The 23,410-nt window shown below is 40.9% G+C and overlaps 2 protein-coding genes across 2 annotated transcripts in view; both read right to left on the bottom strand.

The window, feature by feature from the left end:
• Positions 1 to 5,765: 5,765 nt before the first annotated feature.
• On the bottom strand, positions 5,766 to 6,773 carry LOC308276669 (olfactory receptor 7D4-like; the record flags this gene model as incomplete). Its single annotated transcript, XM_080715493.1, has 1 exon — positions 5,766 to 6,773. The coding sequence occupies exon 1, from the start codon at positions 6,759 to 6,761 to the stop codon at positions 5,766 to 5,768; it is 996 nt and encodes a 331-aa protein (XP_080571619.1). The 5' UTR covers positions 6,762 to 6,773.
• Positions 6,774 to 14,143: 7,370 nt separating this feature from the next.
• Positions 14,144 to 23,410, bottom strand: part of LOC308276668 (uncharacterized protein) — a gene marked incomplete at both ends in the record, with an annotated part of 28,916 nt that continues 19,649 nt past the window's right edge. The window contains 5 exon segments of the mRNA XM_080715492.1: positions 14,144 to 14,769; positions 14,772 to 15,122; positions 17,084 to 17,371; positions 19,024 to 19,079; positions 21,345 to 21,420. Of these exon segments, the coding sequence (XP_080571618.1) occupies positions 14,144 to 14,769; positions 14,772 to 15,122; positions 17,084 to 17,371; positions 19,024 to 19,079; positions 21,345 to 21,420 (1,397 nt within the window).

Below are 23,410 nucleotides of genomic sequence, written 5' to 3'. Positions count from 1 at the left end.
GATTCACGTGTTTACAAAGAGTTGTGTGCATGTGTGTGTGCGTGCACGCGTGTGTGTGTGTGTGTGTGTGTGTGTGTGTGTGTGTGTGTGTTACTGGGAATGAACACAGGAGCATTATGCCAATAAACTATACCCCTAGATATTTTTAAAGCTTCTTTTTGGTTGGAAACAGGATCTCACTAGGTTGCTAAGAGTCTTACTGTGTTGCTGAGGCTGACCTTGAACCTGCTATCCTCCTATTTCAGCCTTCCAAGTACTGGGATTACAGGCATGCACCATCATGCTTGACAAGACTTTTTTAATTGCCTAGAAAGCACATAAAACTTCTCCAAGTAATATAAAACATAATTCCACATTTATCCTGAGAGGCACTAGTTTACATATGGATTTATGTCTCCCTATGCTTTAACTGGTGTTCAAAATTACCTGCGTGGAGAACACATCTAATTTTTAGTTTATTATTATGACAATATTTTAAAAGTTTTATTCCTCTTCATACCACAGATAAGTGAGTTTGTATATAATACATGCATACAGGGTAGGTTCAACAGTTGAGGCATGTACAATTATACTACTAATTACCTACATATATTGTCCCAATAAAATATTAGTAATAATCAGTGTATCCTCTTTCTCATTTTTGATAATAATTAGTGTATCCTCTTTCTCAATATTAGGAATATTCCGTGTATCCTCTGAGGATTGAACCCAGGGGCATTCTATGTCCTAGCTACACCCCCCAGTCCTATTTTATTTCTTACTTGGAAATGGGAACTTGCTAAATTGCTGAAAGCCTTGATAAATTTCTGAAGTGGGCCTTGAAAGTAGTATCCTCTTGTCTTGGCCTCTTGAGGACTGAGATTACAGGTGTGTATCACCATACCCAACTTCAGTATATCCTCTTTCTTATTTTGAGATGTACCATCAAGGGTATTCCTGAAGTGGGTCAAGTAATAATGTTTCTATAATAACACACTAAGAAATTTCATATTGAACAGAGACTAGTATTCGTATTTGGCTCCAGTAGAGGAGACAGTGCCCTCTGGAAGATAGAAACTGAACATTTTTATGTGTGTGTGGTATGGAGATGAAACCCAGGAACATTCCACCTCCAAGCTACATCCTCAGGACTATGTTTTATTCTTTATTTTGAAACAGGGTCTCATTAAGTTGCAGAGCGCCTCACTAAGTAGCTGAGGCTGGCAACAATCTGTGATCTTCCTGTCTCAGCCTCCCAAGTACTGAGGTTACAATAGTGTGCCACCAAGCCCAGGTGAAAATGAGGATTCATTGATTCCACATTATTGACCTGCTGCAATATGCAGAATGCATATACATTATCTCTAAACTCTGTGCACATGCACCCTAATTGAAATGGGGAGAATAGCACTCATTTCCATATACCTGACATGTTGGAACCTAATAAATATTTGATCACTGTGTTTCAAAAAATAAAGAACTCAGTCTTTATGAAAAAGGAGTTTATTGATAGATGTAATTGTCAAAGGTACTAAATTATAGAGTGGCTGGAAATTCTAAAATACGTCTCACCCCAAGGAATAAAAATTAACTATACTTTCTCTATCTGTATCTTTTTCCTTTTCTGTACCCATAAAAAATTTTCTATCATAGCTGAGTGTGGTGGCACATACCTGCAATCCCAGTACTTGGGAAGTTGAGATAGGAAGATTGAAGTTTCAAGGTCAGCCTCAGAAACTTAGTGAGGCCCCCATCAACTTAGTGAGACCCTGTTTTAAAATAAAATAAAATAAAATAAAATAAAAAGGACTGCAGGTATAGCTTAGAGATAGAATGTCCCTAGATTCAATACCTAGTAAAATAAAAAGGGATGGAGGTACAGTTCAAAGGATAAGTGCCCCTGGGTTCAATCCCCAGTATAACACACACACACACACACACACACACACACACACACACACACCCCAATAACCAAAAAATAAAAAGCCACAAAAAACAAAGAAAGAAAAAAACAAGGAAATATAGAAAGAGAAAATAATGGTAGATATATTGTGAACCTTAAAGTAAAATAATAACTATAAAATATTAAAATAGTATCTATCAAGTCAAATATGAAGGTAAAGGTAGAGAATAAGAGAAATTGTAACTGGAGAAAACATTACCTTCTACGTAATTGAAAAATACATTTAACTTTATTAAAATAGATGGTACCTTGCATATTGTAGATCTTTGGGAACTAAATACTAAATAATTAGATGCAGGAAATATAACCTTAGCCTACAAAGTATAAGAAAGAGTGAAAAAGAGAATGTTCCTAGAAAATAGCTGTTTGAGGACAAGGACTAGATTATAAAAAATGAGATAAGAAAGCAGGAAAATCTGGAAAGGACAGCACTAAATAGAAAGGCACGGTGGCCCGTGCCTAAAAGCCCAGCACTCGAGAGGACTGCAGTTTCGCGGGCAGACTCAGGATTGTAGTGAGGCTCCCAGGAACCGACTGAGGCTCTGTTAAAAACTAAGAAATAAATAGAGATGGAGGTAGAGCTTAGAAGTAGAATGCCCTTGGGTTCAATCCTCAGTACCACACCATACTAACACACAGGACAAATGAGGAAGAGGAGGAGGAGGAGGAAGAGGAGGAGGAGGAGGAGAGGAAGAGGAAGAAGAGGAAGAAGAAGAAGAAGAAGAAGAAGAAGAAGAAGAAGAAGAAGAAGAAGAAGAAGAAGAAGAAGAAGAAGAAGAAGAAGAAGAAAGAAAATAGTACTAGGACTTGGACTTCATAGACCAAAGGAATATGAAACATTCCTGTCCTCATTATTCTAGAGGAAACCTCAGTGCCCGTATCTCTCCTCCTTTTCCTCTTACTCCAGCATCTCCACTGGGCCACACCAAGTCTGTCTGGTGGCCGTGGCTCAAGCCTTCTTCTCAATAATCTGTCCCCAGGACACCCACTGAGGTGTTCACAGAGTCTGGGATCACAGGAGTACAGGTGAGGACAAGAAGGGTATGTCTAAAACTTTCAAGTCTCAGGGCTCTCAATTAAATTAATTGTTCTATTGTCTTTTCACTCTAAACAATTAAGCTCCCTGGAGGCACAAAGGACATACAAGGGGGTAAAATTTTCAGCCTAGTTTGATATCTGGAGAAGCCATGAGCTGGGGGAAGGGTATTTATTTTTCTCTGAAGAAAAAGTTCTTGATTTAGTATGGTTTAAAAATCATAAGGGGCTCTCTTGGGAAAGGTTGATATGTTGGAAGGAACAAGTCCCAAGAACCATCTACTATGATCTCTTTTCTTTTTTAATAATCTTTGTACATTTCAGAAATAAATTCAAATTTGCAAAGTGATAGAAAAATGAGATTCTTTCTTGTTATATTTTTTCTATTTTATGTTTTATGTTTAAGCAATTGTCTATTGGTTACCAGGAAGATTTGTTTCCCCTTGGGGCAAGAGGCTGGGATCCACTGCTGGTCTGATCCATAAATACTTTGAATAAAAAATAATCCTTTTATCCAGCCATGGTGGAGAATGCCTGTAATCTCATTATTTGGGAGGCTAAAATAGTAGGATTGCAGCTGTGAGGCCAGCCTCAGCAATTAGCAAGACCCTTGACAACTTGACAACTTGACAAGACCTTGTTTCAAATTAAAAAACAAAAAGTCTGAGGATGTAGCTCAAGGTTAGAACGTCCTTGGGTTCAATCTCCAACACCAACGAAAAGGAATATTTTCTAATGCATAATGGTTAAATCTAAAAAACTAACGCATTACCTCATCAGTTACCAATTTTTTAGTGTGAAAACTTCATGTGAGCTCAGCATTTTATACAGGTGGAACACATCATCACTAACTGTAGTTATCACGCTAGACTATAGATTCCTTGAGTTTCTTCCAAATATCTACATGGAATTTTATGCCCTCTGTCCAACACTTTTCCTAACACTGTCTTCTGAATTCTGCATTGTGTTTAATAGCTCTTCTTTCTCTGTGTTTCTATGAGATCAACCTTTTTTTTTCAAGTCTAAAATTATTTTGTTTTTTAACAAGAAAAGTCATTTTTACTTTATTTTTACGTGGATCATATTGCAATTGGCACACATCCACACAGTGCTTGGTGCCCTCCCACCCTGCTTCTCCTTTCACCCCCTCCCAACAACGAATGTCCAGGTTGACCTCGCTACATTCACACTTAAGCACATGTTTAAATGTCGCTCCTCCATTCATCAACCTCAGCCTTCTTCCTCTCCTACCCTTCCTTTCTAGCTTTGCTGAGGTTTCCCCTCCATTATCTGGAGTCCCTCTGGTATCCCTAATACTCCCTAGTTTGGGCATATTAGAGAAAACATATGTCACATTTATAGAAAATGTTTATATTTGCACATTTATATTTGTACATATATCCATTTGTAGAAAGATGGAACTAAATCCTTACCTCTCACCATACACAGGAATCAACTTGAGGTGGATCAAAGACTTGGAAATTATAACAGAGACTGTGAAGCTATTAGAGGAGGGCAGAGGCTCAACACTCCAACATACGGGCACAGGCGGTAACTTCCTCAACAAGACCCCCAAAGCAGAGACAATTAAAACAAGAATTGACAAGTGGGATGGCATCAAACTAAAAAGTTTCTGCTCATCAAAGGAAACCATCAAGAAGCTAAAGAGAAAGCCTACAGAACGGGAGAAGAACTTTATGAGCCAGCACTCTAATAGAGATGAAGTTTTCAAAGCTCTGCCAGGTGTGGTGGCATATACCTATAATCTAAGTACTTGGGAGGCTGAGACAGGAGGATCACAGGTGTGAAGTCAGCATCAGCAAGTAGTGAGACTCTCACCAACCTAACTAGTCCCTGTTTCAAAACGAAAACAAAAAACAGGGCCAGTGATGTACTCAGAAGTAGAACGCCCCTGGATCCAACCCCCAGCACCATAATAATTCCACAAATGAGTGAGATCATGTGATATTTATCTTCTTGTGCCTGTTTTATTTGTTAATACAAGCTTATTCGGGCTCAACCTTGTGGCTTACATGACAAAATTTCCTTATTTTATGCCCATATAGTGTTTAATTGTGTATATATAAAACAGAGAGCTTCTGAATTCCATAGATAGAATACAACAAACAGCTTTTCTGGGCGTGGTGGCGCACGCTTGTAATCTCTGCACTTGGGAGGCTGAGGCAGGAGGATCACACAGGTTTGAAGCCAGCCTCAGCTACTTAGTGAGGCTCTTAGCAACTTAGTGAGACCCTGTTTCCAAATAAAACATAAAATAGGTCTGGGAGTATAGCCCGGAGGTAGAAAGTCTCTGGATTTCATTCCCAGCAAAAACCCCCCCCCCCACACACACACTTCATATGGCACTCATTTTTTGATGAATGCTTAGGTTGGTTCTGTATCTCAGCTGTTGTGAAAAGCGCCAAAAAACACAAAGAGCAGGTATCCTTTTTACAACTGCAGCCGGAGTTGGTGGCACACGCTTGTAATCACAGCATTTGAAAGGCTGAGACTGGAGGATCGCAGTTCGCGGACAGCCTCAGCTACTTAGTGAGGCCCTCTGCAATTCAGTGAGACCCAGTTTCAAAATAAAGAATAAAAAAAATAGGGCAGGAGGTGTAGCTCGGAGGTCGAATGCCCCTGGGTTTCATCCTCAGACCCACAAACAAACAAACAAACAAACAATAAATAAATAAATAAATTTACAACTGCAAAGGTGCAGGTGTTTTGGGAAGAGAGGCGATTAAGCAGATCCTTTAGGGGAAGAAAAGTGCCAGGATACTGAAATTCAAAACATTTGCTTTAGGGATCTCAACTTTCTCTTAGTTCTGAGATCATCCATCCAGGAAGGACCAGAGGTCACTCTACTGAGGAGTCTGCCCAGGGCCCCCTTCACATCCTTGTTCCTGAGGCTGTAGATGAAGGGGTTCAGCATGGGGGTGACCACGGTGTACATCACCGAGGCCACCATGCTTCCCTGGTGGGAATGGGTCACAGCAGAGCTGAGGTAAACCCCAAATCCTGTTCCGTAGAACAAGGAGACCACGCAGAGGTGAGACCCGCAGGTGGAGAAGGCTTTGTACTTGCCCGGAGAGGAGGACATCTTCATTAAGGAGGAGACAATCTGTGAGTAGGAAAAGAGGATCCCAGTCAAGGGAAGGATGCCCAGCAGTGCAGTGGCCATATAGAGGAAGATGTTATTGACGAGGGTGTTGGAGCTGGCCACCTTGAGAAGCTGAGCCAGTTCACAGAAGAAATGTGGGATCTCGGTGCCTGTGGAGAAAGCCAGCCGCTTCATCAGTAGAACGTGAATCAGGGAGACCCAGAACATGATGATCCAAGACATCAGAACCAGGAGGACACAGAGCCGGGGGTTCATGATGACCGTGTAGTTCAAGGGGTGGCAGATGGCCACATAGCGGTCGTAGGCCATGATGGTCAGCAGGAAATTATCTACACCAATAAAAGTATTAAAAATATATACCTGAGCCAGACACGCAATGTAGGAGAGGTATTTCTTCTGTGCCTGGATATTTACTAGCATCTTTGGGATCGTGGTGGAAATGAAACAGATGTCCACAAAGGACAGGTTGCAGAGGAAGAAGTACATGGGGGTGTGGAGGTGGGCGTCAGAGCCGACGGCCAGAATGATGAGCAGATTCCCCAGCACTGCAATCAGGTACATGGACAGGAAGAGCCCAAGGAAGATGGGCTGAATTTCGGGATCTTCTGAGAGGCCCAGGAGCAGGAATTGTGATAAGCCTGTGTGGTTCTCTGCTTCCATGTAGCTGGTATACCTTCTGGGGAGGGGAGAAAGCAATGTTTAATGAGCAGTCAGGTGGGACCTCAGTTATCACTGCATGGACTGACCCCTTTGTCAGTTATAAATTTCTACCAATGATTTACTCAGTCAAGACTCTCTTTAAATTAGAAATCTCTATTTTATCATATCTTCACTAGTTTTTAATTCTTCTTTACAAAACTACTGACAGGTGTAAATATGTCCTTGATAAGGCCCATCCTTAAGAGTGGGAGGCATTTTCCACCCTTTCTTTGGCAATGTCCACGCTTTTTCTGTTTAAGCTCTTTAAAAATTATTTATTTACTTATTTACTGGAGAATGAACCCAGGGAAAATCTACCTCTGAGCTACACTCCCAGCCCTTTCTTATTTTTTTATTTTAGAACAGGGTCTCACTAAATTTCTGAGAGTCTCACCAAGTGTCTAAGGCTGACCTCAAACCTGCGATCCTCCTGTCTCAGGCTCCAATGTACTGGGATCACAGGCATGTGTCACTGTGCCTGGCAAAAGTGGATTTTTAAATTAAAGCAAACTTTATTCTGTGATCTGAGACTTGACAGTGATGTTATCATTGTTTCTCAGTGTCCATTTTCTTATAAATATGTGGTCATTGTTATTACTTTATCTTTTTTTTTTTTTGGTGGTACTGGGGTTCCTGGAAGCCCTTTTACCTCCAGGCTACACTCCCAGACCTATTTTATACTTTTTTTTTATGTGGAAACAGTGTCTCTTAAGCCAGTGCGGCTGGCTTCGAACCTGCGTGATCCTCCTGTCTCCACCTCCCAAGTGCGGGGATTACAAGCGTGTGTGCCACCATGCCCGGCTATTACTTTATCTTAATACCTTGTTCTCTTAGTAAGGCTTAAAGACACCTTTCATTCACTAAGCCAAACATGAGAAGGAAGGAGGGGTAGAGAATGGGGTGGGAATCGGGGAAGGGCTAAATGACTGATGTGTGCATGTGGGCCTCTGCCATCTTGTATCCCATTAAGACGTATGAAAACAATGTACCAATAAAAAAAAGCAAAACCATAAAAAAGATGTATGAATACAACACACCAATAAAAAGAAAAAAAAACACATTTGTCTCCATGATGTCGATCATAACAATTATTTGTGTTATTTAAAACTCTCCTTTGATGATGTTGTGTACCTATCAATCTCTGAGTGTATAGTATAGGGCTCTGATTTTAATATGGGTTCTTGAGTCAGATTCTTGGAGTAGCGTTCCCCCCACCAACATACCATCTTGGTGATTTTGAGAGAGTTATGTGAACTGTCATGATGACATGTTTCTCACCTAAGTAGCAGATGTTATAGGTATTTACTGCACGGCAGAGCTGCAGAGTGAGTTACATGAGAAAGTGACTATTTCTGCAGATGACCCTGGGTCTCAGAGAGAGACAGAGTTCTTTAAATGTGAGCTTCTGTTGCTGACATCTTGGTTAGTCTGCCTTGCGTGACTGCCACGTGTCAGTGTCCCTCTGTTATCCTCCAAAGGCAGGAAAACACAAACAGACAACATAAATAGGAGAAAAAGATCGTCACTAAAATAAGTAAAAGGAGCTTGTCGCTAATGTGTATGCTCATGTGCTTTTAATCATTTTTTGTTGTTGTTGGTTTTTGTTTTTGATACTGGAGATTGAACCCAAGGAACATTCTACCTTGGAGATAGACCCTCATTCTTATTTTTAATTTTGAACCAACGTCTAGCTAAATTGCCGAGGCTGGTCTTGAACCCGCAACCCATCTCTCTCAGCTTCCCAAGAACTGGCGTTCCAGGCATGCGCCAACATGCCTGACTGTTCCTATTCTTGAGGGGGACTGTACTTGATTAAAACCAGTAGATTGAATAGCCAAAATATATAATTGAGAGATTTGATTAAAATATTATGAAATTATACAAATCCGTACATCCTAGAAAAAAAGTAAAAGAAAAAAATTAAAATAAATGTCTTTTTTATGACAAAAAGGATTTATGAATGCCTAGGGAATGAAGATAAATTAAACAGCACAGGGTCCAGTTCACTCATGGGTTCCAGGTTGTACCAGTTCTGTTTCCTCAATTGTCCTCAGGGGATTTACCTCCCTCTTCCCACGCTGGAGTGTGGGACCAACACCTCTGATAACGGTGGAAGAATGACAAATGTCAGACCAAACGCACAGTGTAACACTAGAGAAACTGTCCGACTTAACATGCGCCTGAAAGGAGGTGAGGAACTGAATATAGTTCATTGAAATAACTGCATGCACATCTACTTTAAAAGATTAATACAGAAATAACAAGTACACTTTAAATAATCCTATGTATATAGGAGCAGGGAAGGGAAGCGGTGGGTTTCTGGAGGGAAATGGGCTGGGCACTGTGTATGTGTGTTCTCATCCCTCGGAACCTCAATATGATATATGGTTACAGTACACCAGTGAAAGAAAAATGGAAGAAAATAAGAAATAAAAGCCAGGCATGCTGGCAAATGCCTATGATCCCAGTACTTGAGAAGCTAAGACAGGAAGGTCTCAGGCTTGAAGCCAGCTTAGTGAGACCCTGTTACAAAAATAAAAAGTGCCAGGAGTATAGCTCAGATGTAAAATGTGTCAGGGTTTAATTCCCATTGCCTCCCCCTCCAAATAAAAATAAAATAAATAAGCAAGTAATACTGATTTGGGGAATGAAGCCTAATTTTCTTTTTATACTGGGGTTTGTACCCAGGAGAATTCCACCTCCAAGCTACACCTCTAGACCTTTTAATTATTGTTAAATTTTTGAAGCAGGGTCTCACTACGTTGCTGAGGCTGCCCTCGAACCTGTTACCTTTCTGTCTCATCCTCCCAAGTACTGGGATTATAGATGTGTCTCATCACGCCCAGATAAGAAGCCAGTTTAAGACAAACACGTCTTTACAACATTCACCACAAAACGAGATCAAGGAACTGACATCATACCCATAAGCGGAATATATAAACTGCACTTTAAACACTATCTCATGTCTGTGGGGAGCAGCCAGGACTTAGATTGTCGGTAAATGAAGAAATCAAGGACCAGAAACAATGACTCTTCCAAGCCACTGCCAACAAAAGATGCTGTATCAAAACACGACAGTATTTGTGCTACATTTATGAACATGTCAGGGCCATTTCCTCGAGTTTGCTGAACATTCAGAGGGATTGATAATAAGAAAAAAAGAAAGTGGGTTGAACATTGAGGATGAGAAATATCAATACTAGAAGCAGATACAGTATGGACCTTAAGGCTGAAATAAAATTTAAACCACATAGAACCAACACCAGTCGTCAGCAAGGCGACTCCGTCTGTAAAAGAGTGAGAGATGGTACCTGGAACCGTTCAGTGTGATGTGACAGACCACCGCTGAACAGAGGCCTCCAGAGAGCAGTTCGTAACCATTCAGTAGAAAACAGGGAATCTCAGGGAAGCCCACCTTGCACAGGAGAGAGTGGGAGGGGTTGGGTGATCTCCAGAAAATAATTTTCCCAGGAGAAGGACTCTAGATTCCACAGAATGAGAAAAATAAGCAGAGGAATAACTGAAAGAGATTAGTCTTAGTGGGAACAAAAGTGCCTTCAAAATAAAAATGCTTTATTTTCATAGACTACAGAAAAATGGAAGTGGGGGATATTGGTCCACATTTGTAATCCCGGTGCTTGGGAGGCTGAGATAGAGGATCAACTACAGATTCGAGGACAGCCTCATCAACATAGCAAGACCCCGTTTAAAGAGTTCCAGTTCTCCTTATTCTCCAGGTCAAGCTCAGTACCCACACTGTCTTGTTCTTTCTTACTTCACGACCTCATTGGAACCCAATGGCGGTCTCAGATGGTCGTCTCTGAAGCTTCCTCTTCCCCATGCTCTGTCCCCAGGAACTCACCTGGGTTTTGAGTGAGGCTGAGATGTGGGAAGTACAGGTGGGAGCAGGAGGGGCCTATTTAATGGTTCTGCACAAGGTAGGTTGAATTCTCAACCTGCCTCATTAAGTTAATTCTTCTATTGTCTTTCCACTCCCCAAATAACCCAACTCCCTTGGGGCAAAAAGGAAAGGGCAGAGTGGGAAATTGTCAGTCAGTTTTGAGTCTGTGGCATGGGGGAGATGGAATTCTTTCCTCCCAGAATAATCTCATTTCTCTCTGTTTGGATTTTAAAGTAATAATGTGTTCCCTATGGTAAGGCTAATTTCTACATGGAACCAGTCCTGGGAGTCTTCACGTTCCTCCTTTCAGCAGTCATTGGCTATTTTAGACATCATTTCAGACTCAGAGTGTTATGGAAAAAGAGAAGTCCCCTGCTTTTTAATTTTCTTTACTTTAAAAAATTTTAAACTAATTTATATTTGTATTTATTATTTAGTTGAATTGGCAAATAAAATAAAATTGTAGCTATGTATTGTGTAAAATAATGTCTATGAGTGTTTTGCTTTATGAAACTAGTGAACTAGTGAAATATAAATAATATAGGCATCACTTCATAGTTTATTAGTTCTATGGTGAGAATACTTAATATCAGTTATTATTATTATTATTATTATTATTATTATTATTATTATTGAACCCTTGAACCCAGGGGCATTATACTTCCAAGTCTCAACCCTAGTCCTATTTGTTTTTTTAATTTTGAAACAGGGTCTTGTTGAATTGTTGAGGCTGAGGACGGTCTCAATCCTTCTGTCTCAGCCTCCCAAGTACTGGGATGATAGGCGTGTGCCACCAACACCTGGCTCAAACATTTTTAAAGAATATGATATGTCAAAAGTATATTTTAAACAAGAATATGACACATCATCACTAATTAGTCACCGTGCTCTAGTGTAGGTATCTTGAACTTATGGAATTTTGAGCCCTTCGATCACTGTTTCCCCAACACTAACCTTCTAATTCCCAGCCTTCTCTAACCACTATTGTACTCTTCATTTCTATGAGAAAATTAAGAGTTTCACAAGTGAATGCTCATTTATGCTATTGTGTTTTTCTTATTTCAGCGAATATAAGGCTCTTTGGGCTCATGTGTGTGGCTGTCAGTTTCGGAATTTCCTTCTTTTTGTGCACAATTAATAAATCATTGCATGTTTATGTTACGTTTTCTTTATGCACTCATCGATTGATGGGCACGAGTTGGATCAACACCTTGGTGGTTGTGACTAGTGCTGAAAAACAGAAGAGTCAACGTCTTTTAAAAATACTGAATTTATCTACTTAAATGTATACCCACTCAAATGTTATAGCTGAATCATATGATAGGTTCTAATTTTGATTTTGGTGGTACTGGGGTCCCTGGAAACCCTTCTACCTCCAGGCTACACTCCCAGAGCTATTTTTATATTTTTATTTGGAAACAGGGTCTCTTAAGCCAGCACGGCTGACTTCTAATCTGTGTGATCCTCCTGTCTCCGCCTCCCAAGTGCGAGGATTACAAGCGTGCGCCACCACGCCAGGCTCCATTTCTAATTTTTGAAGGACCTCCATATTATTTACTAAGACAGTTGTACTAATTTACATTGCCACCAACACCGTGAAAGGATTCCTTTTTCTCCATTCTATTGAGCAATAATCTTTGTTTTGATAACAGCCATTCAAATCGATGTGAGCTGATATTTCATAGTGGTCTTGTTTGCATTTCTCTGACAATGAGTGACATTGGTTGTACAACTTTTCATATACCTGATGGCCATTGTTCTTCTTTTCTGAAATACCTACTCAGATCTTTTACTCAGTCTCTAGTCAAGTTTTTTATTTTCTTATTATTGAGCTGTGTTCCTTCTATATGTTGAATGATATTTCATATATGTAGGAGAGGAAGGTAATAGTTTAAATAACACATACCTTCCTCTCTCTCCCATACCCCCTCAATTGCTCCACTGGAGTTTCTATTCCTTTACTTAAGGTCTCTTTTGTTATCCAATTTATTTTTATCTTCCACATATGAGCAAAAACAAGATTTGCTTCCTGGATTATCTCACTTAGCATAACATTCTGTAGTCCCAAGTTTTACATTACTTTCCATATATGGTGTGAGGTTATAGTTTAATTTTCTTTGTCTGTTTGTGGGTATTTAATTTTCAAACACTATTTTTTTTGTGGTACTGGGGTTCCTGAAAACCCTTCTACCCTTGGGCTACACTCCCAGACCTATTTTTATACTTTTTTATTTGGAAACAGGGTCTCTTAAGCCAGCGCGGCTGGCTTCGAACCTGCGCGATCCTCCTGTCTCCGCCTCCCAAGCGCGGGGATGACAAGCGTGCGCCACCACGCCCGGCTGTATTTCTGTTTTAAATCCCACTACAATAAACACCGATGGATTCAACTCATATAAAGGAAAACCCTTTGAAGTTCTTAATCATGTTTTAGAGCGAATGGCTTCAGATACAAAACTTTTGAGAAATACTGTTCTAGCTGAGCATGGTGGCACATGCCTGTAATCTCGGTATTTGGGAGGCTGTGACAGGAGGATTGCAGGTTGGAGGCCAGCCTTAGCAATTTAGTGAGACTCTCAGGAATCTAGCAAAATCAAAGATTAAAAAATCTGGAGTGCCAGGCGTGGTGACGCAGTTTGTAATCCCCACGCTTGGGAGGTGGAGGCAGGAGGATCGCTCAGGTTTGAAGCCAGCTCGCTGGCTTAAGAGACCCTGTTTCCAAATGAAAAGAAATATATATATATATATATATATATATATATATATATATATAATTTTTATTGGTGCATTATATTCATACATCATATTGGGGTAAAAAACTTGTGTGTTCAGACATGCACACATCACTGATTTAACCCCTACCCAATTCCCACCCCATTCCCTTTCCTTCCCTCCCTCCCTTGTTCGGCTTAGTGATTGACTTAAATATGTTTATGTACAGTGTGTGTTTTAGAGATTTTCCTCCCCCCCCTCCTTTCTCCTCCTTTAGGTTGTCTTGTTTGCTCCTCCATAGGAAAATATATTAAAAAAAATAGGTCTGGGAGTGTAGCCCAGAGGTAGAAGGGCTTCCAGGAACCCCAGTACCACCAAAACAAACAAACAAACAAACAAACCAAACAAAAAACAAAATACTGGAGTGTCGCCCCTGGGTTCACTTCTCAGCACATACACACACACACACACACACACACACACACACACACACACAGAAAGGCTGTTGCCACAGTCTGAGGAAGTCAGATAGTTTGTAGCATTTTTGATTACAAACAAAAATTCCACAAATGACCTTTATTCATATACCTTAACAAAAGAATATAAAGAGGAAAGCCAATGGGAATAAAATAATTTAAATGTGTCTCTTACGAGAGAGAATAACAGCCAGGACTTTGAAATTGACAGTTGCCACAGGAGCCACGATGCATCCTCAATCCTGAGGTTAGTGATATCAAGAACCAAAGATCGCTCCCCTGAGGAGTCTCCCCAGGGCCCCCTTCACGTCCTCGTTCCTCAGGCTGTAGATGAAGGGGTTCAGCATGGGGGTGACCACAGTGTACATCACAGAGGCCACCATGCCTTCATGGGAAGAATGAGTCACAGCAGAACTGAGATAAACCCCCAGTGCTGTTCCATAGAACAAGGAGACCACGCAGAGGTGAGACCCGCAGGTGGAGAAGGCTTTGTACTTGCTGGCCAGGGACGCCATCTTCATTAAGGAGGAGACAATCCGGGAGTAAGAGAAGAGGATCCCCGTCATAGGAATCACACCCAGCAGGGCGGTCACCAAGTAGAGAAAGACGTTATTGACGAGGGTGTCAGAACTGGCCACCTTAAGAATCTGGGCCACTTCACAGTAAAAATGTGAGATTTCACTGCCGATGGGGAAGGTCAGTCGCTTTATCAGTAGAACGTGAATCATGGAGACCCAGAACATGATGATCCAAGGCACCAGAACCAGGAGGACACAGAGCCGGGGGTTCATGATGACCGTGTAGTTCAGGGGGTGGCAGATGGCCACATAGCGGTCGTAGGCCATAGCAGCCAGTAGAAAATTATCTATTCCAAGAAAAGTAATAAAAAATATACCTGAGTCAGACACTCTATGTAGGATGTGTTTTTGCTCTGTGCCCGGATGTTCACCAGCATCTTGGGGACCGTGGTGGAGATGAAGCAGATGTCGGCCAAGGACAGGTTGCAGAGGAAGAAGTACATGGGGGTGTGGAGGCGGGGGTCGGAGCCGACGGCCAGGACAATGAACAGGTTCCCCAGGATGGTGACCAGGTACATGGACAGGAAGATCCCAAAGAGAATGGGCTGCATTTTGAGATCCTCTGAGAGACCCAGGAGCAGGAACTGAGATAAGCCTGTGTGGTTTTCTGCTTCCATGTAGATGGTATATCTTCTGGGAAAGGAAATAAAAGCAACACCTAAGGGATAGTCTACTGGAACCTCATTTAGCTATCACTGCATGATATCACCCATGGATCGATGTTCCTTGTCTCATATAAATTTCTGCCAATTACTGTGATTTACTCAGCCAAGTGACAGCCCATTTCTCTTGTAAATTATAAAATCGGTCAAGGAGTCTTTAAAATATCATAAGTTTAAAGCAGGATATCCATGTGTAGAAGATTGTAACTCCATCCTTATTATCAACCCTGTACTAAAATCAACTCAACGTGTGTCAAAGACCTTTATACAGGACCTGAAACTTTGAAACTGCTAGCGCAAAACATAGGTGAAACACTTAACGATGTTGGCACAACATTTCTTTCCTAAATTGGACTTCAGTAACTCAGAAAATAAAAGCAAGTGTTGACAAATTGGATTGACTCAGACTAAAAAATTTCTTCACACTAAAGGAAACAGTCAACAAAGTGAAGAGACCATCTACAGAATGGGAGAAAATATATTCCCATTATTTTTATGGCAGAGTATTATAATCCAGAACATATAATAATCTAAAATTTTTAAGTTGGTGCATTGTAGTCATATATCTTAATGGGGTACCAGATGGTAGAGGCATACATGCACACATCACTCATGTATCCCTTCTCCAATTCCCACCCAATTCTCTCCTCCTTTTTCTCATGTTTGGCTTAGTGATTGGCTTTGATATGTTTGGGAATGTACATCATGGACACTAGGAATCCCATCACCCTCAGTTAGGTCATCTTATTTGCTGATCTATGGTTTGACAAAAAAAAAGAACAAATATACCAATCAGTACCTGATGGGATTATGAATTAATACAATCACTATGAAGATCAGTACAGAGGTTCTTCCAAAGATTAGAAAATGAAACTCCGCATGACCCGCTATATCATTCTTAGGTATCTTTTCAAAATGAGTTAAAGTTAGAGCCAGGGGTGGTGGCACATGCTTGTAATATCCCAGTACTTGGGAGGCTGACACAGAAGGATCACAAGTTTGAAATCAGCCTCAGTAACATAGCAAGACCCTCATCGGCTTAGCAAAATCCTCTTACAAAATACGAAAGTTGAAAGGGCCGAGAGTGTAGCTTGGAGATAAAATGCTCCTAGGTTCAATCCCCAGTACCAATGAATGAATGAATGAATGAATGAATGAATACATAAAGTAAGTTAGGCACATACTGTACCACTCAGCCTAGGAAAGAGTTAAAATAATACTGTGGTAGTATGTGAAGGCATTACTACCAAATTTCCTAAAGTGTGTGGTGAGGGAGAACAGGGTGAGACCTAGGTGGAAATACACCAAAAGTTGCATGCATGTATGTTGTGTCACACTGATATATGATTGCACTACACTTACAAGACTATTTAAAAAGGAGAACTAACATTAAAATACCATCGTTACGTTTATGGCAGGACAGTTGACAAAAGCCAGATTATGGAATTTAGCTGGGCTGGGTTGGCCAAGACTGTAACCACAATACCTGGGAGGCCGGAATGGGAAGATCGCAGGTTCAAAGGCAGCCTCAAGTCCCTGAGCAACTTATCAAGACCATTTCAAATAGAAAATCAAAAAGGTCCGGGAGTGTAGCTCAGAGGGAGAGCGCCCTTGGGTACAGTCCCTAGTACCAAAAAAAAAAAAAAAAAAAAAGTAACTAATAAGAGTTATCAGGAAGTCACATGTGCAGAATTTAACAGAAAAACATAAAGCTGAGACAAAACAGATAATACTTTATGCATAATATATATCTTCAGTGAGTAGTTAACAACTAAATGATCGATTCTAATAAGTCTGATGGGAGCCAGATTTGTAGGAGAGAGTAGAGTTACCGACTATCCAGAAAATAACACTTTCAGGAGAGGGGCTTCAGCTTCCTAAGGATGAGAGAAGGAAACACACGGCTGGAAGAGGTGGAGCTCAGTGGAAACAAAGTCGCTCAGAGTAGAGGCTTCACCTTCACAGACGAGAGGACGATGGCGTGCTGTGCTCTCGTCTCCTAGAGGTAGAGCTGGCGACCCCACCTCTCCTGACCGTCTTCTCCCTCCGCCAGCCCCATGGGGACACACGGGCCCTCCCTCCGGTGCTCTTCCCAGCTGGCTCAGGTCTCCACGCAGGCCAGTTGGAGAAGAACAGGAGGGGAAGGTGAGGAGCGGTATCAACCTTTCTGTTGCCTGGAGGTTTGAATTCTCCGCGCTCTCATTAAGGGGCGTCTTCTTTCTATTCTCCAAGTCACTCAAGTTCCCTGGGGTCACAAGGAGGGAGGAGTGGGAATATTTTCAGCTGATTTTGTGTGTGAGGAGGCAGCAACCTGGGGATGGAAGATTTGTGCCCTTCAATTAAAAAGTCTCTCTCTGTTTTTGCTTCTTTTTGATTAAAAAAATACTCTTTTCCCCAAGAAAAGGCTCATTTCTATGAGGAACCAGTTCCAGGAACCATCTCTAATGACTTTTTGCTGCTGCTGCTGCTGCTGCTGCTGTGTGTGTGTGTGTGTGTGTGTGTGTGTGTGTGTGTGTGTGTGTGTGAGAGAGAGAGAGAGAGAGAGAGAGAGAGAGAGAGAGAGAGAGAGAGAGAGGTGAGAGGTGCTGGGTATTGAACCCAGGAACATTTTTACCTTGAAGCTACACACCTAGATATTTATTTGTTTTGAAACAGGGTCTCTTTAAGTTACCTTAGAGGAGACAAAACTATCAGCAACTGTGGTCCTCCTATTTCAGCCCCCTAAGTACTGGGACTCCAGGCATGCATCACCAGCCATCTGCCTACTTTTAACAGCCTTCAGAGGTTTTATAAATCACTTCATATGACACTATGGCAGAAAAGAAGTCCTTTATTTTCCATTTTCTTTTTGATTTTTATTACTCAAATTTGTGTGTATTTATTTATTATTTTTTGGTGGTACTGGGGTTCCTGGAACCCTTCTACCTCCGGGCTATACTCCCAGATATATATATATATATATATATATTTATATATATATATATATATATTTGGAAACAGGGTCTCTTAAGCCAGGGAGGCTGGCTTTGCACCTGAGCGATCCTCCTGTCTCTGCCTCCCAAGCGCGGGGATTACAAGTGTGCGCCACTGTGCCCGGCTGTGTGTATTTATTTAAATTAGCAGATAAAGTCCAATATATTGGAGGGTTGGGAAGTGGGAAGGAAGAAAGAAAGATTTGAAGAAGGAAGCAGTTAAAATAATGCAATGGACATGTGTGGGGTTTTCACCACCAATCTCAGTACTCTGTATGGGGAAGGAAGGGAACGGGCGGGATCCAGGGGGAAATATACCAGGTGCTGTGTGTGTGTGTGCATGTGTGTTTCTATTACTCTGAACCTCACTACTGTGTGTAATTACAATGCACCAATAAAAAACACTAAAATAAATTAGCAGACAAAATGGTACGTGTGTTTTTTGTACAATACTGTGCGTACAAGTCTTTTAAGTTATGCAATGGCTAAATCTAAATAATTAACACCTACATTGCCTCAAAAGTTACCATTATTATGGAGAGAGTGATTCGCATCAACTCGACTTTGTCAGCAATGCGCTTTGTGAAATCCCATAAATGAGTGAGATCATGTAGTGTTCATCTTATTCTGCCTGGTTGGGTGTGGTGGTGCATGCCTGTAATTCCAGCGTTTGGAAGGCTGAGACTGGAGGACCCCAGGTTTGAGGGCTCCCTCGGAAACTTAGTGAGACTCTATTTCAAAATAAAGAGGGATGGGGTAAAGTACAGTTGTAGAACAGCCCTCAGTCCAACCTCCAGTACAAAAAGGAAAAGAAAAAAAAAATAGAATGGTCTTCATGTCGATCCATTTTGGCAGTGCCTGGATTTCCTACTATTTTATCGAAATAATATTTCACTGTGTATATCGCGTGTTTACTTCTCCACACGTTCACTGTTGATGGACACATTTGTTGCTTTCAAATCCTGGCTATTGTGAGAAATGCTGCCATTGCGGAAAAACACACGGGAGAACCTTATGCTAAGTGAGATTAGTCAGTGACGAAAAGTAAAAAATCGGATGCTTTCCCTAATATGTGGAAGCTAGAGGAGAGACTGGGTCATGTTTGGAACTCTAGATGAAGAAGGAGAAACCACAGATGAGCAAAAAAGGCAACCTAACCGAGGGGGACGAGAGGGGGAAGAGGAAGATTCCCTAATGTAGATGATGTGCGTTCACAAACACATCAAAGTCAACCACTAAGCCAAACATGAGAAGGAGGGAGAGGGAGGGAACGGAGGTATTGGGGATTAAATATGCCTTTGGCACTTTTTGTCTTTTATTTTGAAAAGAAAAATCACTAAATTGCAGAGGGCCTCACTAAGTCGTTGAGGCTGGCCTTGCCACAAACCTGAAATCCTCCTGTCTAGGTCTTCAAAGTAATTGGATAACAGGTGTGTACCACACCTAAATAATTAATTTTTTTTTGGTGGCTTTTTGGTGGCACTGGGGTTCCTGGAAGCCCTTCCACCTCCGGCCTACACTCCCAGACCTATTTTGTATTTTTTTATTTGGAAACAGGGTCTCTTAAGCCAGCACGGCTGGCTTTGAACCTGCGCGATCCTCCTGTCTCCTCCTCCCAAGCGCGGGGATGACAAGCGTGCGCCACCACGCCCGACTGTAGTCATACATCTTAATGGAGCACAAGATGGCGGGGGCATTTATGCACACATCATGACTCATTTAGCCCTTCCCCAACCCTCCCTCCCTCCCTCGCCCCTTCTTCCTTCTCGTGTCTGGCTTAGTCATTGATTCTGATATGTTTGTGGACGTACATCATGTACGTTAGGAAATGACTTAAATATTTTTATTTTTGATACTGCCTCATAAATTGTAAGATTTCATTAATAGTGTTGTTATTATTATTAACTATTATTGGTGCTAAGAATTAAACTCGGGGCTTCTTGCATGCGAGGCAAGAGCTCTACCACTGAGCTCTACCTCTCTACCTCTAACCCCAAATTTGTCTTTCACCTTCTCTTTTTCTCCTCTAACTACATATTTTCCATTAAACTATCTTCATAATCATGGATTCTTTCCCCTGCTTTATGAGTTCCTAGCTATATTTTCATGTTGTTGGTTGTATTTTAATTTTAGCTTCAGAATGACTTATGCACTACTAGGTATAATTCTTATTCCGATCATTTATTGTAACTCCTCGTTTTATTTCATTGTTATTCTATTTTCCTTTTTTACTTGGTACTGGGGATTGAACTCAGGAGCTTACTCCTGGCCTTTTTAATGTTTTAAAAAATTTGATTTTGAAACAGAATCTTGCTAAGTTTTTGGGTTTGGTTTTGAAATTGCAATCCTGTCTCCACCTCAGATTTCAGGCCAGCCTCAGCAACTTAGTGAGATTCTTTTCAACATAAGGGCAGAGGGCGTAGCTTACTATAGATTTCTTGAACTTGTTCCCCATGAATAAATGGCATTTTGCACTCTTTGAACCTTATTTCCCAGTACCACCTACCAACTGCCCAGGCTCTGGTAACACCCATTCTACTCTGTATCCATTTGAGATTAAATATTCTTAAAATCCCATGAATGAGCGTTCAGATGGTATTTGCATAACTATGCTACATTTATTGCCTTTAATATAATGTACCCCAGGGTCAACCATGTGGGTGTTGGAGATAAAATTTCCTTCTCTTTTGCCCAAGAGTATGTCATTGTGTAGGTATAGCACAGTTTCTTCTTCCATCCATCAGGTAATGAACACTTGGGTGGACCCCACATCTTGGCCAAAGGATGTGGGCCAGCAGATATTTGTTCAACACATTAATTAATTTATTTAGATGTGCTATTTAATTAGATTAGATGTCCAGCAGTGGCCAGCTGTATCTCATGGTAGCACCTGTTTTAGTTTTTTAGGAAACTTCATCTTGCTTTTCATGCTGGTTCTACTAATTTGCTTTTCACCAACAGGGTGAAGTGTTCTCTTTCCTCCACAGTTTAGTGAACAATTATCGTTTGTCATTTGATAACAGCCATTCTAACCCACGTGAGTCTGTATCTCACACAGATTTTGATTAGATTTCTCTGACGACCAGTGATACTGAGCAACTAAATCCATTTTGCATTGTCTTTTGTGTATGTGAGACGTGTCTAAATTTTTTTGTATGTGTACATCCAGTTTCTCAACAACGTTGAAGAGACTCTTTTCTTTCTTGTGTGTGTTCATGAGACCTTTGCCAATAATCAGTTGGTTACAGCATTATAGACATGAACTGCTTAACCATGAGGGCACATTCTGAGTCATGCATCATTACGAGACAGCGCAGATTACCTGGGGACAGTAAAGGATAAACACAGCCAATTCAGGTTAATACAAAGCTATCGGGAAGAGTGATCAAGTGGGAAAGAATGGGTAAAGCAGATGGGTGGCACTGGGAGATCTCAAGAGCCCACTGGTCTTTGGAATAGAGACTCAAATTATGGATTGAAATTGGGCAAAATAAATCAGGGCTTCAAGACCCAAATCTGACCAAGCACACACACACACACACACACACACACACACACACACACACACACACATGGGGAGCCACAAGAAAGGGTGGAAGTTTATCTCCCAAGACCTTCAAGGGTTACGAAAGCCACTCCTACCTGTGTGGAGAAAATTCTTTGGTTTAAAGTAAACCTTTATAATGATGTACCCACCCTTCTATAGTCTGTCAACTTCTACTTTGCAGACAAAAACACAATCAGGGGGGAAAAAAAACCCATGCGTTATCCTGGGAATAAAATAATAACTTGAGACCCTGTTTCAAAGTAAAAAGAATAAAACAGGGCTGGGGGTGTAGCCAGGAGATAGAATGCTCCTGGGTTCAATTCTCAGTACCATCAAAAAATTTTTAAAAAGCCGGGTATGGTGGCCCACACTTGTAACCCCAGTACTTGGGAGGCTGAGACCGGAGGATTGCAGGTTTGTGGCTGGCCTAAGTAACTTGTGAGGCCCTCTGCAACTTAGTGAGACCCTGTTTCAAAATAAAGAATAAAATAGGGCTAAGGGTGTAGCATAGAGGTAGAATGTCCCTGGGTTCAAACCCCAATACTGCAAAAAATAATTATAATAACTTGGTTACAATTAGGCAGTTTTGTGCTTGGGCAAATATCAGAGTAAACTTATGTAACCTAACATGGCTTTGCTATTACTAAGCTATCTAATGCAATGGGAACCACCATCACATATACTCTCATTTACAAAATCATTGCTGATGAGGCCTGTAACTGTACTCACTCATGTCAATAAATGTGTGTGTATCCACTGCAGTACTCTTTAAATAGAAGAGATGAAAATGGCCCAATGTCCACCAATGGATGAATGGGTAAAGAGCTTGTGGTATGTATATAAAAGGAAATATTTTTCAGCCATAGGAAAAAAAAGAGAGACAGTTAACACTAATTAATACAATAGCCGAAAGATGAAAATAAGGAAGCCAAAAATAGTATAGGGAGGAAGAAAGAAAAACAGTTGGAGAACAAGAAAGAGAAAAGGAGAATAGATAATAAAGCGACATCTCAGTGACGTAGGCATGACCGCGCTCTGAATCCTATCAACAACTCACTTTCGAGGCTAAAGTCAGCCCTCATGTTCAAAATCCAACCTCTGTCTCTACAAACACGAGGGCAGCAGAGGTAGGAGCGTGCTATCTGTTTCAGATCTAACTTTAGTCTCTCCCCTTCAGAAATTGTCAGCAAGAGCGAAAATCTATGAATAATGTTGCTTTGATGATTTTTTATTCCATTTCCTCAAAAGAAAATGATAACACAATAAAGTTAAGGTAAATAACACTAACAATGGGTCAATCTCTTTTTTTTTATTTCCAGGAATCCATGTAAGTATTGAGTGTAACTTCTTTATGTCAAAATGGGAATCTAAGAAATATGTGTGAAAAAATTTTGTCAAAGTTGAAACCTTAGGTACCATGTATAGGGAAGAAAATGGAAAGGAATTACTGATGCTGGGCTCAGTGTCACACATCTGTAATTGTGGTACTTGTGAAGCCAAGACAGGAGGAACACAGAATTGAGTTTAGTCTCAGCAGCTTAGGGAGAACTTTATAAGGTTAGCAAAAATCTATTTGAAAATTAAAAAAAAATCCTATAGATATAGCTTGGGGTTTTAATCCATGCTAGTAAGAAAACAGTGTGGGGAAGTGTTATGCAACACCAAGGGTATTGTAATGCAGGAATAAATTAGAAGAACATACAACAGCAAAAACTAGGGAGAAAAACACATATGTATTTTGGGAAAGAAAAATAGCCAACCTGTT

The sequence above is a fragment of the Muscardinus avellanarius genome, assembly GCF_963383645.1.
Source record: "Muscardinus avellanarius genome assembly, chromosome: 18".
NCBI lineage: Eukaryota > Metazoa > Chordata > Mammalia > Rodentia > Gliridae > Muscardinus > Muscardinus avellanarius.
The sequence above is the reverse complement of the archived record's forward strand: the minus strand, read 5'-3'. Positions and strand labels throughout refer to the sequence as shown.